General features: G+C 43.8%; 1 protein-coding gene across 1 annotated transcript; it reads left to right on the top strand.

Annotated features, from left to right (window-relative positions):
• The first annotated feature begins 1,823 nt into the window (after positions 1 to 1,823).
• LOC122624423 (histone-lysine N-methyltransferase 2B-like) lies at positions 1,824 to 12,568 on the top strand. Its single transcript, XM_043803958.1, has 3 exons — positions 1,824 to 3,096; positions 11,847 to 11,961; positions 12,277 to 12,568. Exons 1-3 carry the CDS (start codon positions 1,824 to 1,826, stop codon positions 12,566 to 12,568), a joined length of 1,680 nt encoding a protein of 559 aa, XP_043659893.1.
• The last annotated feature ends 3,165 nt before the right edge of the window (positions 12,569 to 15,733 follow it).

The following is a 15,733-nucleotide window of genomic DNA, read 5'->3' as shown; positions in this document are numbered from 1 at the left end:
TTTGGAGTACCGAAGGTGGTGATCACGGACAACGGCGTGCAGTTCACGAGCCGGGCTTTTAAGAAGTTCCTCAACGACATGGGGATAAAGCAGCAATTTACGGCACCGTATACCCCACAGGAGAATCCGACAGAGAGAGCAAACCGCACTGTGAAGACAATGATAGCGCAGTTTGCCGGGCAGAACCAGAGGAATTGGGATGAAAGGTGGCCCGAAATCATGCTGGCTGTGAATTCCAGTGTTTCAGATTCCACAGGCTACTCACCGGCATTTTTGACACAGGGCCGCGAGCCAAGACTACCGAACGCACTCTATGACAGAGAAACGCTAGGTACGGGAAGGCAACCAGAGTCACCGGAAGGAAACGCTGAGAAGATGAGAGAGGTCTTCGAGATTGTGCGCAGGAACCTAGAGAGGGTGTCCCAGGACCAAGCAAGGCATTACAACCTGCGGAGAAGGCAGTGGAAGCCAAGCGTTGGTGAAGTGGTGTGGGCCAAGGAGCACCATTTGTCTAAAGCGGCTGAAGGGTTTGCGGCCAAACTAGCTCCGAGGTTCGATGGACCGTATCAAATCGTGGATTTCATATCGCCAGTGATATGTAAGATTCGCCACCGGACGAACAAAAGGGAACGCACGGTACATGTCAGCGATCTAAAACAGCAGGATCGGGAGGAGAAGGGGGACAAGAACGTGGAGTCGGATCCGTCAGAAGGAAGCAGGGAAGGCATGCAGGAGAAGTCCACAACACCTGAGAACGGACGGGGCTCGGCAACCGTTCTAGCGTCAGGCAAAGGCGAGAGTCAACGGGACAGACGGCGAGTCGGACAACCGTTTTAGCGTCAGGCCAAGGCGAGAGTCAACGGATGCAGACCACGAGCGGACCAGAGTATTGCCCACACAACCACCACCAGGGAGAAGTAAGGTCAAGAAAAAAAAAAAAGAGAAAAAAAAAAGAAAGGAAAAGAGGAGCGGCAGCCGGAAGATGACAGTACCTGGGAACGGACGGGGCTCGGCAACCGTTCTAGCGTCAGGCAAAGGCGAGAGTCAACGGGACAGACGGCGTGTCGGACAACCGTTTTAGCGTCAGGCCAAGGCGAGAGTCAACGGATGCAGACCACGAGCGGACCAGAATAATGCCTCGACAACCAAACCAGGGGATAATAAGTCCACTAACGACGGGAATCGGAAGAACAACGGAGCCTGTGAACGGACAAGGGTCGCCACCGTTCTAGCGTCAGGCCAGGGCGAGAGTCAACGGGTGAAGACTGCGAGGCCAACAACCGTTCTAGCGTCAGGCCAAGGCGAGAGTCAACGAAGGCAAGCCATGAGCGAACCAGAGCACCAATGAACATTCCAGACGGAAGCGGGACAGAGGGGAAGAATGGAATATAAAAATGGGCCCAGCTGGGCCAACAGCCCACCACCGGAAAGGGGGACCAGATCCGACTCTAGGAAAAAAAAATCCCCACGAAGGAAGAAACAGACTACGGGTCCAGGACTATGGGTCCAGGACGGAAAGACAAAGAGGCCAGGCAACCGGGCAACAAGCTCGCTGAATGTCCCGAAGAAAGAGGAGAGGCGGTACGAGAATCAAGGTGACAGTACCGTAAGAACGAGCGTCTGTAGTCGGAGACCGACAAAGTCAGACTAAAGCCCGGGCCCGAAGCACCAACACCAGAGAGCAGGTAGAAGGTGGGAAGAGATCGACGCCGACGTAGGCCGCCGTAGGACATAACGGTAAAGGTCTAAAAGGAAAGGGCGAAACCGAGGTGTAAAGGAGAGCCGAGCGAGGGGCTCAAGTCACAAGAAGTTCGACAACTAAGATGAGCGCAACCACCGAGATGCACCCTACAAGGAGGCTGGCCACTACGGGCCAGAGGGTCGAAGGACCCGTCGAGGGGCAAGGACGGTCGGGGGGTAGGCGTATGCCTAACCCTCGGCCCACCCAAGCTCCGAGGCGTGGTGCCGAGGACGAGCGGGGAGAGGACCCGGAGCCAGTAGTCACGTCGGACAAAAGCGAGCTCGAGTGGGAGGAGGACCCAAAGGAGGAGATGAGGACCTGGCGGCTGAAGAGGGCCAGGAGCGGAATCGATAACCGGATCCTTCCGGGGACCGCGCCTGTGTTCGAGGAGGCAAGGCGGAACCCTAGAGGAAGCGGGGGGACGTCAGCCGCTATGGCTAACGCCATCGTGAAGATGCGGAGACTGGAGGCCGACCGGGTGGTGGCCATGGGAGCCCCGCATCCGGAACGGATGGCAGCGAAGGAGGAGTACGAGGCCGCCAAGGCAACGCGCGTCCGCATGCAGCAGCGGGCAGCCATGGCGGCCATGCACGAAGCCCTGCAGAGGTCGAGGACCAAGGAGGAGGAGGAGAAAAGGTGGCTCCAGGAGCTCGAAAGGGCAGAGGAGGAGGAGTGCGCGGCCTGGGAGCTGGTCGCCTGGCACGAGGAGGGAGAAGCCGGCGGCAAGGGAAGGGAGGTACCCGCCACTCCGCGGTATATACATTCGGAGGAAGTGGTGAAAGAAGAGACCCCGGAGCCGTCCCCACCCCCGTCACCCATAGCGTCGACAAGGATCCCACCTACGCCCCGGCCACGGCACTGGCCACCCAGCCCCCCACCCAACCCGGTGCCGACCGCCCGTCCACCCACGGCTCCACCCACTCACCAGGAACCCCAGGACCCCGTGGGAAACAAGGACCCACCGACCCCACAAGCCGGGATGTCGCACCAAGTGCGGGAGTACACGGAAGGAGGTAGACGTTGGCGGCAACAGATCGTCACGTGGACATGGCCGGTTGGCCCCGAAGCGCCCAAGAAAGAAGAGGCGCCGGTCCATGGCGGGTGGGCCCCGCCGACTCCGGACACTGCGGCAGAGCTGGAGAAGGGGCCATGGGTATGGCCATCACCCAAGCACACCCCAAGGCCCGGACTCCAGCGGCAGTCATCCGCTCCAGCGGTGGGTGTCCTCGCGTCCCGGCCGTCCTGGGTGCGGACGGCGTCTACGTCAGAAGTCCAGCGGTGGGCTCCGATTCCGGAGGCGGAGTGGCCCGCGGGAATTGTGGATGAGCCGGTGATCCGGGACGCCAAGCGCCGAGGTAGCCGCCGGTGCGTGGTCCTGCACCGCGGAAATGAGAGGTTCCGAGTTAGGGTAGGGGCGACTGGGATCCGATTGTTTGGGTTGGTGAACGAGGTCCAGGAAGCTAATCCCGCCCGGATTTAAAATAATAAAAAAAAACAATAATATAACACGCAACACAAAACACGTAGCACATTATTTAAAGGGACGGATCACACGTACGCGCACAAAATACAGGATATATTTAGGTATATGTAGATTCAAATTCACATCGTATTAAAAGAATTTCATGTGGGCGAAATCTGGAAGAGAAGAGGAGTGGATATTAGTGGACCCATGAAAGAAGAAAAAAAAAAGCACAGGAACTCACGTGTGGGTCGAAGGGCGGCCTGAAAAGGAGTCCATCCACAAGTGCTGGTCCGCCTCCAGGAAAAAGGGATCCATGTCGATGCCATCTAGAGCAAGGAAGTGCAGAAGGTCAGCATGCGCAAACACAAGAGAAGAAAATGTATATATAAAACCCAAAAAGGGCACTCACGTGTATGCCGAAGGTGAAATCCCGAAGAAAAAGCAGCACATGACGGGTCACACTATGGAAATACCAGGGTCACCAAGTGGCAACGCCGCCCCAACGGGAGTTATCGGGATCTATCGGTAACAATCGATCAACGGCAAATGGTGTGACCAGATGTCGAGAAGACGGAAAAGTGGAATGCGGGAAGAAGAGCGTAGAGCGAAGAAGCATCACGAATGAACGAATGAGCGGCAAAGTTTGAAATTAAGAACGAGGAATATACTCAAAGGAGATCGGCGCTGTGGAACTCGAGACGGAGCTGTGAGCGTCGATGGAGTCCCAAGAGTGTTCCGCGGTAACCGCAAGGCCGGATGTTAAATTTTCCCGAAGAAAGGGGGAGATGTGAGGAGTTAAAACTCCGCACAAATGCGAATAGTGATCGCATAAGGAGGGCCTGCCGTTGCCAGTTACGCAACAAGGCAAAGCGTAGTAACGGTAGTGCGAAGCCCGGAGAAAGAGAGTTTGGAGACTCTAGAGAAAGAGAGTTTGGAGACTCTAGAGGAAGAGAGTTTGAAGACTCGGGAAGTGGAGAGAGAGAGGATGGAGACTCCGGACTGGCTGAAAAGAGAGTTTGGAGAGTCAGCAGGTTTAAAGGCAATTAACGGGACAAATCGAACTTTGGACCGGGCCAACGGTTAAATCATGGACTTTGGATCCGGAGACTGGAGACCAAAGGGATAAACCGTTAGAGGAGGCCTATATAAACAGGCCGAGCGCTGGAAGCAGGACCGACAGTCAAGGAAAGCAAGTGTACGAGTCAACAGCGTTACAACGACAGCAGCAGAGGAGCTACGATCGTGATAGTCACCAAGGAGCAAGATCGCTACGTCAAGACGTTCGGGACGAGAAGGTCTCCGAACTGAGACGCAGGTAGCTGAGGTCCAAACGACGAAGCACGAGTAGCCAGGAGGCAAACAACAGGAGAGGCCAGACCTAAGCGGCCACCCGAGAAAGCGGCAGGGATTGTGGTGTAGACCCGGTGGACTGTGTAGGAGATCGCGTGCTTGAACCAGGCGATAGCCTGGTGTGTCCGTGCAATCCAAGCAGGCGTGGTACCGGCGCCACCAGTCCGAACCAGACGTGGGGTTGACGCGTTGCTGTTCCACAGGCGTTTGCCTTGGGGATCACAGCCGTGAGCTTCCGTGAGTCTGCGTACGACAACAATTCCCAGCCCACGCGACGAGCGCCCAACAACAAAGGTCCGCGCCACCCAGGACGACGAAGGCGGTAAGACAGTGGAACCAGGCCGCCGAGCAGGACACCCAGGTCCGACCGCACCGGCAGAAGAGAAAAGGTAGGGTGGAACGTTCGTCTTTCACTGGGCGTCTTGCTACAGGGACTGCGGCGTATCCGGGCGATAGCGCGGTGCGTCGGAAGGAACTGGACAAGCGTCTGGCGGGACCGGCCGAGACAGAGCAAGGGACAAGAGGTTGTGGCTAGCTAGGCGGATGCCTTTGAGAGCCCACCAATTGTTCACCCTAGTCTGAGAACGGTGACGCTTCCCTAAGCCCTCGACCCTTCTTCGCACGCGTCAGCGGCAATACCAGGCGAAGATCCGAGGCCACGACGAGCGAGAGCAGAGGCGTCCGGACAATTGAAATACATTGTAAACTGAGATCGAATAAAGACCCGAGAACGAAACTGCGAGTGTTATTACTGGTAACCGGGTGATCACGTTATTCTATAAATTTGGTGGGACGAACACACAAACTCTACTGAGCTAGCCGCACGTATTTCGTAGCGAGCAGACCAAGCAAATCAGTTCGTTTCAACCTTGCGAATAACTGAATCTATTTCTTTACTCAAACGAGGAAATAAAGTTATTGCATGAATTGATGTTGACGATTTATATACCAATGGAATTTTTGATTTAGGTCAGTTCTTCCAAAGGCTTGAAATGCAAGCCGGTATACTAAAAATCAGCCAACTCAAATTGGCACCGAGTGAAAAAATCTTTGAAACCATTTCAATAGATAATTTCAAAAATACGGGCAATATAAAATTATAATCATTAAGAGTAGCGCTACTCCAGCCGGTGACCATTATAAAAACTGAAAAAGAGATACAATCAATACTGTCTACATATCATGACGATCCAATTCAAGGAGGTCATGCAGGCATTACAAGAACGCTAGCGAAAATAAAAAGACACTATTATTGGAAAAATATGACTCGTCATATAAAAGAGTACATACGTAGATGTCATAAATGCCAAATGTCGAAAACAACGACACATACAAAGACCCCAATGACCCACACAGAAACCCCAACAAATGCTTTTGATATAGTGATAGTGGACACAGTAGGTCCACTACCGAAATCAGAATATGGCAACGAATACATCGTCACACTTATATGTGATTTAACGAAGTATCTAGTAACCATACCGGTTGCAAACAAAAGCGCAAATACTGTCGCAAAAGCTATATTCGAAAATTGTATACTAAAGTACGGTCCAATGAAAACGTTCATTTCGGACATGGGTACCGAGTATAAAAATAAAGTAATTTCAGATATGTGGAAATACATAAAGATAGAAAACCTAACATCTACCGCATATCATCACCAAACTTTAGGGACAATAGAACGAAGTCATAGAACATTCAATGAATACATTCGTTCATACATCTCTGCAGATAAAACTGATTGGGACATTTGGATACAATATTTTACATATTGTTTCAACACAACACCATCAGTCATGTATGATTACTGTCCATATGAACTAGTCTTTGGAAGATTACCAAGGCAGTTCGCAAATTTTAATAAAACAGATAGAATAGAACCACTGTATAATGTAGAAGATTACTCTAAGGAAATAAAATTTAGATTAGAAATAGCATATAAAAGAGCTTGACTTATGTTAGAAAAAGCGAAGTCTTATAGAAAACAAATTTATGATAAGAAAACTTCAGATTTTCAATTAAAAATAGGAGATAAAGTTATAATAAGGAACGAAACGGGTCATAAGTTAGATCCAGTATATTTAGGTCCTTATACTGTAGAAACCATAGAAGACAGAGATAACATAGTAATCTGATAAGGATAGACTAAAAATATATAATCAATGAAACGTTTCATTTCACTTAAGAAAAGGTCTGATCAACCACAAAAAAAAAAAAAAACACAAAAAAAGCAAAACAAAAAATCTTTTTCCTTCTACGAAAGTTAAACATAAAACAAAAAAAAACGTATTTCAACATAAATTTTTTTTATTATTCTGTCATTACACAAAAATGCTTTGAGACAAAACATTGCTAATAATTAATAAGAAAAATCAATATAATTTAAAAAAAAATTTAGTTAATTTTTAAAAATATTAATATTGAGAACTAAATGACTACATGTATTACGTCATTTCTTTGAAAAGTGAGGTGTAGCATATCTACCCTATAAATATACTAAATTAATGGGTACAACATATCTTCAAAACATTGTGACACTTTGTCATAATAAACATAACGTTCAAGTACCCAAAAGACCACCAACAATTACACAAGTGTTCCAGCGCTCAAGTAATATGATCTAACGCTTATACATAAGCCGATCGCGGAGCGTGGGAATGCTGACCATGCACTTTGCAGCTCAAGTGCACAGACCATACATGACATATGCATGCCTTCTGCATACATATGTATATGTATATGGAACTATATGTATATAATAATAAGTACTATATATACGGGTCAGCTCAGCCCAAGTTGAGCGCATAAGAAACATTCGAATAAAGTAACTCTAACTGAGCAGACGCTCTGACTCTAAAACACTAAACCTTCAAAATGTGAATTGTGAAAGTGCGAGAAGATCATCAGTTAACCCATAACCTCACAGAGCTTTAACATAACCCAAAATTGGGAAAAATTAATCGAAATTAGTCTGCGACGAGCTCTGTGTGCGTTAACAACGGCGAGAATTCTGCGAGAATAGCAGAAATATGTTTTTTTGGTTTTCCTTTTGTTTTTTTTTAAATAAAAGTATTTCTTAGTAAAAGTAGTCGAAAATGCGCGGAAAATCAAAATTGTGAGAGAATGCACTGTGCTTTTTTTTAGCCTTTTTTATGGCAGAAATTCGAAATGTGAACCTATCTTCACCAAAATTGGTTTGTTTTACTCTTTACTTCCCCCAAGATGACCCACAAAGTTTCAATTCATTTGGTCAACTTTTTCATATAGCTGCCATATAAACGATCTGGCCGATATGCCTTAAAAGTATTTACCATAGAAAACGATTTTTTATCTATATTTAAGTATTTACCAATGAAATACAACATTCATTTAAATTATTCTGACGAATTGTTTTAAATATATGCTGCCTAACTGCATCCTCAGAGCGACTATTGTTGCTCTGCATGCCCAAACAAATATTCAACTACAAAAACGTGATTTTTCAAAAAGGAGCATATGAAACTAGTTGTATAATATTATACACATGTTAGTTAATAACTTGCCGTTAAAATTCTTTTGAAGTGGTTTTCCATACAAAAGTTTTATGCCACGAAACACAGCTACATTTGTTAAGTTGACTGTAAAAACGGCACATAAACAAAACACGATAAAACTACACAAAAACATATAACATACAAGTTAGCACAGGCGGTTTCCACGGAGAGAAACTGTCGAATTGCAGGCCACCATATCCGGTGGCTTGCAATCGCGGAGAAAGAACTGCTGATCGCGCATTCCAAGGGCAATTGCCCGGAGCCCGGTCGGAGCACTTGCGGAGCGATTGACTGACACCGGATATCGGAATGCTGGCCTGACGCTTTGGAGACTGCGCTGCAGCGAGGCAGAGACCTCAAGCTGGGAAACGTGTAGCTCTTTAAGTTAGTCTAATTTTGTACTCCGGGGTTTAACAGTCTCGATAAATCAATTAAAACAAAATAAAATATAATAATAAAATATAATAAAACTATCAACGAAGTAATTTGTTAACTGGCGCCCAACCAACTAACGATACCCACGCGACGTGTTAAAAAGTGCGAAAATACAGCAACAACACGCGACAAAAAAGTGCGAAAATACAGCAACAACACGCGACAAAAAAGTGCGAAAATACAGCAACAACACGCGACTAAAAATAACAAGTGCAGAAGAACATTTGAATTTATTTTTTTAATCGAAACAGTGAACTGAACCAAACATAAAATCATAAGCGAAAAGACGCTCAGTGCAATGCCTGCACATATAGATTTTCTAACAAATCCATAAGTTATTAATCATCAATTAACTAATTACAAATATAAATAAACTAACCAAAAACAATGAGTAAAAACGAAGCTCGCGCGAGTTACCGCCGCAGCATTTACCCTCGGGGTCCCCCGCCCAAGCCGCCTCGTCAACCGGAGACCTAGTGGAGATCCAGCAATACTTTGATACGACCACGGGAACGCCGAATGGTCGTATCAAATAACATTAAGTGCTGAAACAAACAAACACCAGCCCCATCGAAACGCATCCGCTCCACTTCCATTTTAGCCCGGTCAGCAGATTATTATAAGAAACCAAATGTAGAAGGCAAATGAAAAGCTTGGAAATAAAATAAGATTTATGAGAATTCAGAACTTAACAACCACAGACGTTTATTTGGGAACGGTTCTATCCACCTTAACTAGGAACTACTCATCAAATCTCCCGAACCTACGCTTAAAGGGAGATAACTGGCGCAGTCGGTAGTTCCAGGCCTAACAGGATTTCGTGACGACCGGGACATGCAGTTAATATTAATATTAGCATTGTAAGGAATAACAGTGAGTAGAGTGGAGTGTGTAAAATGGAGGTGGAAATAATAAGAGCCGCAAGTGACCAATTAGAAATGACCAAAGCAGTGGGAAATAAGAAACGCAAGTGCAAAACAATATAACCAAAAATAATAGTAACAAAGGAAAGCTAAATGAGCCTAATCAAAATAATATATATATAAGAAAAACTACATAATTAAGGCCATAGTCTTGGTGTAACACACAAAGAAATGCAAGGCCGAGGTGCGGTTTAAATAAAGAATTAAATTAATTCAATTGTGTCTAAAGAAATGAAAGAAAATGGGTTCGAACGAACAAACGGCCGGTGGTAGGTGTCGTGGCTCGAAGTCGCAGAGAACGGTTCGATCAAACGAACGACCGGTAGAGAACGGTGTTGGCTGTCGGAAGTTCGATGCGACGAAGAGGCTCGCCGATCGTCGAACGACGTCATGCCGTCGGTCGAGAGCAAGAGAAGTTGGTGTGCTGTGGGGAGTGCCAACAAGTTCGAGTATATGACAGAAAGGGGAAATGGTCGAGCCGAATGGCCCGATGTAGAAGTTAAACAGAGCCGATTCGGTCGCATGTATTAGGCGGGGCACTGTACAGGGCGGCCGCCTAGCATGAGGAAGAATTCGGTTGATTAGAGGAAGGGGCGGTAACCATTCACACGTATTGGGCGGCGCACTGTAATGTACAGGGCGGCCGCTTAGCGTAGGGGTGGTTATCTGAAAATATATCGTGGAATATTAACAAGAATCAAACTGCAAAGAATAAATTAAAATCCAGCGATCCTAACATTCACACGTATTAGGAGGCGCACTGTAATGCACAGGGCGGCCGCTTAGCGTAGGAATGGTTAGGGTTAAGCAATACTCAACTTTACAAGTCAAGGGAAAACACCAGGGTGCAGGACTGTCCGCATTTGGTTCCGAGGCTGTATCGCACAGCCAAGGAGCTAGCTTCACCATGCAGGGTGTTAGAGGGAGTAGACAATACCATAGCAATGACTGTTCGCAATTGGTTGTGAGGCTGTATCGCACAGCCGAACAGCTAGCTTCAGCATGCAGGGTATTAGACAATAAAATAAATAAAATAAATAAAATAAATAAAATAAATAAAATAAATAAAATAAATAAAATAAATAAAATAAATAAAATAAATAAAATAAATAAAATAAATAAAATAAATAAAATAAATAAAATACATAAAATAAATAAAATAAATAAATAAATAAAATAAATAAAATAAATAAAATAAATAAAATAAATAAAATAAATAAAATAAATAAAATAAATAAAAAATAAAATAAATAAATAAATAAAATAAATAAAATAAATAAAATAATAAAATAAATAAAATAAATAAAATAAATAAAATAAATAAAATAAATAAAATAAATAAAATAAATAAAATAAATAAAATAAATAAAATAAATAAAATAAATAAAATAAATAAAAAAATAAAATAAATAAAATAAATAAAATAAATAAAATAAATAAAATAAATAAAATAAATAAAATAAATAAAATAAATAAAATAAATAAAATAAATAAAATAAATAAAATAAATAAAATAAATAAAATAAATAAAATAAATAAAATAAATAAAATAAATAAAATAAATAAAATAAATAAAATAAATAAAATAAATAAATAAATAAAATAAATAAAATAAATAAAATAAATAAAATAAATAAGCAAATAAATAAAGAAAGGAAAAGCAAGCGACAAGTATTATTAAACCCCATTTTGCTAAATTAATTTTGAACCTTAGAAGGAAAAAACTACTCATAATAATTAATTACAGAACTCCATTTCACACACGGACACTCGAGGATCCACTACACACACTATATACAAGCAATTCGGAATTCAACACGTTTCTTTAAGTAAACTACACAGCTATACTACACACAGCGATTCACCGCTTTACACAAACAACACACTTCTATTAATTAATAAGTCAGAATATTGAGATAAGGTACACAAGACAGTAGCACTAACACAAACAATACATATACGTGAGATAACTATGTCCTATCCAACAGAAGGAAAGGAGGTTAGGAAGCCAGCGAGCGTACTAGAGGCCATCAAGGTAATAGACCTGGTGGAAAGACGGTTATTAAAGACAAGAGATCGGAGCAAGATTTGATAATGGAGCTGACCCATATCAAGGAAAAGAAACTGGACGTAGAAGCCCTTTACACTAGGGTTATGACTCTAAAGAAAGCCTTAGTGAGTTTAACCAAAACAGGCGAGAACAGCATAATGCTGAGGAGCGAGAAAATTAAATGGTATGAGGAAATGGTGCTCAACGCTTTTATTTCGGCCTTAAAGGGACCGATAGGAGTAACCATAGGAACATGGGAGTCCCAAATATAGCTAAAGCTTATGGGATAGCTTGTAGGGAAGAAAAGTTAGCTTCCTTAGAAGTTAATGGTCCGGAACCCATAACTCAGGGACGGTAGAGTCGGGAGACAAGGTCAAGAAAGAAACTCAGAAACAGGAGCAGGAGAAGGAGGAACCCCAGGTGTTGGAGGCCCACAGGGAGACAGGCATTTGGTCTCAGTACCAGTGGGGGGGAAACAACCCTCCTCCGTTTCCAATGCCATTTGCCATGCCCAGTATGAATGGATGGCCAGGTTTCGGAATCCCTTATCCGATGATGGATAATCCATTCTGGGCAGAGAATTTTAACCAGTGGGATACTTCAAACTATCAAGGTCCTTATCGCAGTTATCAGAACAGGAACTCCAGATGGAATCAGAACCAAGCAAACCGAGATAGACAGTGGAACGGTTACAACAGTAACAAGTACAATAACAATTATAATAATAGAAATAACAACAACGGTTATAATAGTAATAATTATAACAACTCCAATTATAGCAATGGGTATAACAGCACTGGTTATGGAAATAACGATGGCAGGGGACAGTTAGCGATCGAACCACAATCAAACACGGAAGGCAGCGGCCAGTCCAGGATGTCCAGGAATTCCAACAATTCGGGACAGTCCAGGCAGTCGTATAACTCAAACAATTCTAAGAAGTCATTTAATTCAACTGGCACTGCGGATAGGAACGGCAGTAGAGCCTCGGTCAGTGCCCAGTTACATAACATTCAGGAGGATGATGGAAATTTTCCACAGTCAGCCTCGAACAATCCACAGGATATTTAGGACCTAGGAAAAGCCATTCAACGTTGCCCTATTTGGTAGTAAAGATTACTCCAGAAACATCAATAAAATTGTTAATCGATACAGGATCTACCTTTTCTTTTATTCGACCAGAATTAGTGCACCCACAGTACGTGAGGAAACTAAAAGACCCAATAGCCATTAAAACCATCACGCGGTCGCATGAGGTTGAAAGGGAGGCATTTTTACCAATGCTCGCGGAGTTAGGCGGAGTTGGTAAAATAAGAATGTTCCTTTTTAAATTTCATCAATTCTTTGAGGGGTTGATCGGGATAGATATGATACAGCAGTTGAAGGCGGTTATCGATATGCAGAACGAGTGGTTTGAGGTAGCAAATTTGAAACAGAAGATTCAGTTTGAGGCCTACAGACCGTCAGAATTGTATACGATAGAAGCCGAATCGAAAATGGTTATATCTGTTCCGGTACGACTGAACGATGGGGATTTCATAATAAACAGAACAATATTAAAGGAAGACCTGGAAATTTCAGAAGGTATCTATAGGGCAGCGGCAGGGCAGAGCTGGATGGAGGTGACGAATTATGCAGAGTCGGACCAGGAATTATTTCTGGAAGAACCAATAAATGTTGTGGAATTTAAGTCCACACAACATTTCGAACTAAACACTATAGAAGGGGAAAGGAAATGTAGTAACAGCATCCCATTTGATAAAATCAGAACAGACCATTTGAACAAGGAGGAACTTGGAGAACTTTCCAGAATTTGCAAAAAGTTTCCGGGTATATTCCACAAGGAAGGAGACAACTTGTCGTTCACAAATGCGGTCAAACATCAAATAAGAAAAGGGACGTAATTAGATCACTTAAAAACAAACTACACATGTTGAAAACGAGGCTGGAAGGAATTTGGCCTAGACATAGAAGAGCAAGGGGATTGATAAACGGATTGGGTTCGGTAGTCAAGGCCATAACAGGGAATTTAGACGCCAATAACGCCGAAAAATTAGAAGAGGAAATAAGAAAAATGAGAGAAGAAGAGGAGAAATTGAGAGAGAGTATTAACTCACAAGAGAGAACAGGCAACAAGGTCAGTTTCATGTTCAAAAATTTAACGAAATACATAAATGAGGAGCAAAGCAGAGTAAATGCATTTATTAACAAATATAATAATTCCATAAGTAAGTCCTTTGTAGAAGAGGATAGGAGAATTTATAGATTGGAGTATATTGACAGAATTTCGCTCACTATAGATATGCTAGGATTAAACTTGAATGACGTGACCGAGAGCCTGTTGCTGGCTAAGTTAAGTGTGATTTCTAGATTTTTGTTTGACAAGAAGGAAACGGACAAGTGTGTCCAAGAGTTAGAGAGACAAGGGATACGATTAGTATCAGACGAACAAATGTATGAGTTTCTAGAATTAAGTGCGATTATGAATAACACAGATATAATATTTTCGATCAAATTACCATTGTTTAAAAGGGAAATATTTGCGTTCAGAAGGTTAATACCGCTTCCCATGAACGGCACAGAATTTGTGATAACTCCAAATTATGTGGCGATTCATGGGAATGAAATACTTTACTATAAGGAAAAATGCCAACTAGTAAGAAACATGTATATTTGTAAGAATGATAGGAGTATAAGCCAGATTAATTCTAAATGTATTAGGAAGCTGTTAAGTGGGCAGGATGCGGAATGCGAAACGAAGGACGTCGGACTACTTACAACAATCTTCGAACCGGAGGCCGGCTACATCGTAATTTTCAACGGGAAGAATGTCAAACTTCAGACAGATTGCGGAGTTGATAAGACATTAAATGGATCAGTCCTTATAAGATTTACCAACTGCAAAGTGATGGTCAACAACGTACAGTATGAAGCGGAAGAAGGACTTAGCACAGCGAAATTGGGATTAGACATACCTCGGATAGAGACGGTTAAGAGGAACAGGACAAACCAAGAGTTGGGAATACACGAGCTGAGGATGGAAGACCTAGAAACAAAGGTACAGATCAGCAGAATGCAGTGGGGAACCACGATCCATGCAACAACGACCTACACGATGCTCGGCGTACTGATGATAGTAATATTCGTCGTGTCCTGCTTCACAAAAAAGACAACAATTTTCAAACCAGAGGTTACACCACACGCCACCTTCACTCCCGCCATCGCTGAACCTGCTATGATAACAGCAGCTATGCCCCCGTTATGGTCGGTAGCTCAGACTGAGGGGGAGGAGTTACAGCCTCAGCATTTACCCTCGGCGGTCCCCCGCCCAAGCCGCCTCGTCAACCGGAGACCTAGTGGAGATCCAGCAATACTTTGGTACGACCACGGGAACGCCGAGTGGTCGTATCAAATAACATTAAGTGCTGAAACAAACAAACACCAGCCCCATCGAAACGCATCCGCTCCACTTCCATTTTAGCCCCGTCAGCAGATTATTATAAGAAACCAAATTTAAAAGGCAAATGAAAAGCTTGGAAATAAATTAAGATTTATTGAGAATTCAGAACTTAACAACCACAGACGTTTATTTGGGAACGGTTCTATCCACCTTAACTAGGAACTACTCATCAAATCTCCCGAACCTACGCTTAAAGGGAGATAACTCGCGCAGCGTCAACGTCAGCAAGATGAGCGCCGGCTCTCATTGCAACGAAACAACGCGTACTTCTCATACGCCTTCGCAACTTTTGCAGACAGCGAGCGGTCAATCACCCCTAACCCGACGAATTTACTTTTGCCAACAACTCAAGAAAGAGCGCGTTCTTGCTCTCCCTCATTACTAACTTCGTCACAAAACCCGCAAGCACCAAACACTTGCGAAATTTCTTCACGCTTGCCTACGGTGACTAGTACTGTGACAACAACAACCACTGCAACTGCAATCACAACAACAACTGGAAAGGTATCATCGGCTCGCTCAATTTCGTCGACGCAAGTACTTGCTCGCCCTGAGCCAGCGATCAAAACAAAAACGCAACTTAACGGTTCCGCTGTGCTAGCAGAAAACCAAAACATAAACAAGAACGCCGGGTCGACCATACAGACTGGAATGGATCGCTACATAACAATTAAAAGAAAACTCAGCCCTCAAAATAATAAAAATCAACAATCCGAAAATAAGGCAAAAATTACACGAGACGATGTCACTAATAAAACGCCAGCAAACAACAACAG

This window comes from Drosophila teissieri, chromosome 2L, assembly GCF_016746235.2.
Source record: "Drosophila teissieri strain GT53w chromosome 2L, Prin_Dtei_1.1, whole genome shotgun sequence".
Classification (NCBI taxonomy): domain Eukaryota; kingdom Metazoa; phylum Arthropoda; class Insecta; order Diptera; family Drosophilidae; genus Drosophila; species Drosophila teissieri.
Note: the sequence above shows the minus strand (reverse complement) of the source record. Positions and strands in the feature narration are given on the sequence as shown.

Excerpts from the sequence above, each read along its gene's own strand:
- LOC122624423 (XM_043803958.1), top strand. The coding sequence starts at position 1,824 with ATGAGCGCAACCACCGAGATGCACCCTACAAGGAGGCTGGCCACTACG. Across the intron at positions 3,097-11,846 it reads CCGGGACGCCAAGCGCCGAG|GGACGGTAGAGTCGGGAGAC; the intron begins GTAGCCGCCGGT and ends CCCATAACTCAG. Across the intron at positions 11,962-12,276 it reads GGCATTTGGTCTCAGTACCA|CAATGGGTATAACAGCACTG; the intron begins GTGGGGGGGAAA and ends CTCCAATTATAG.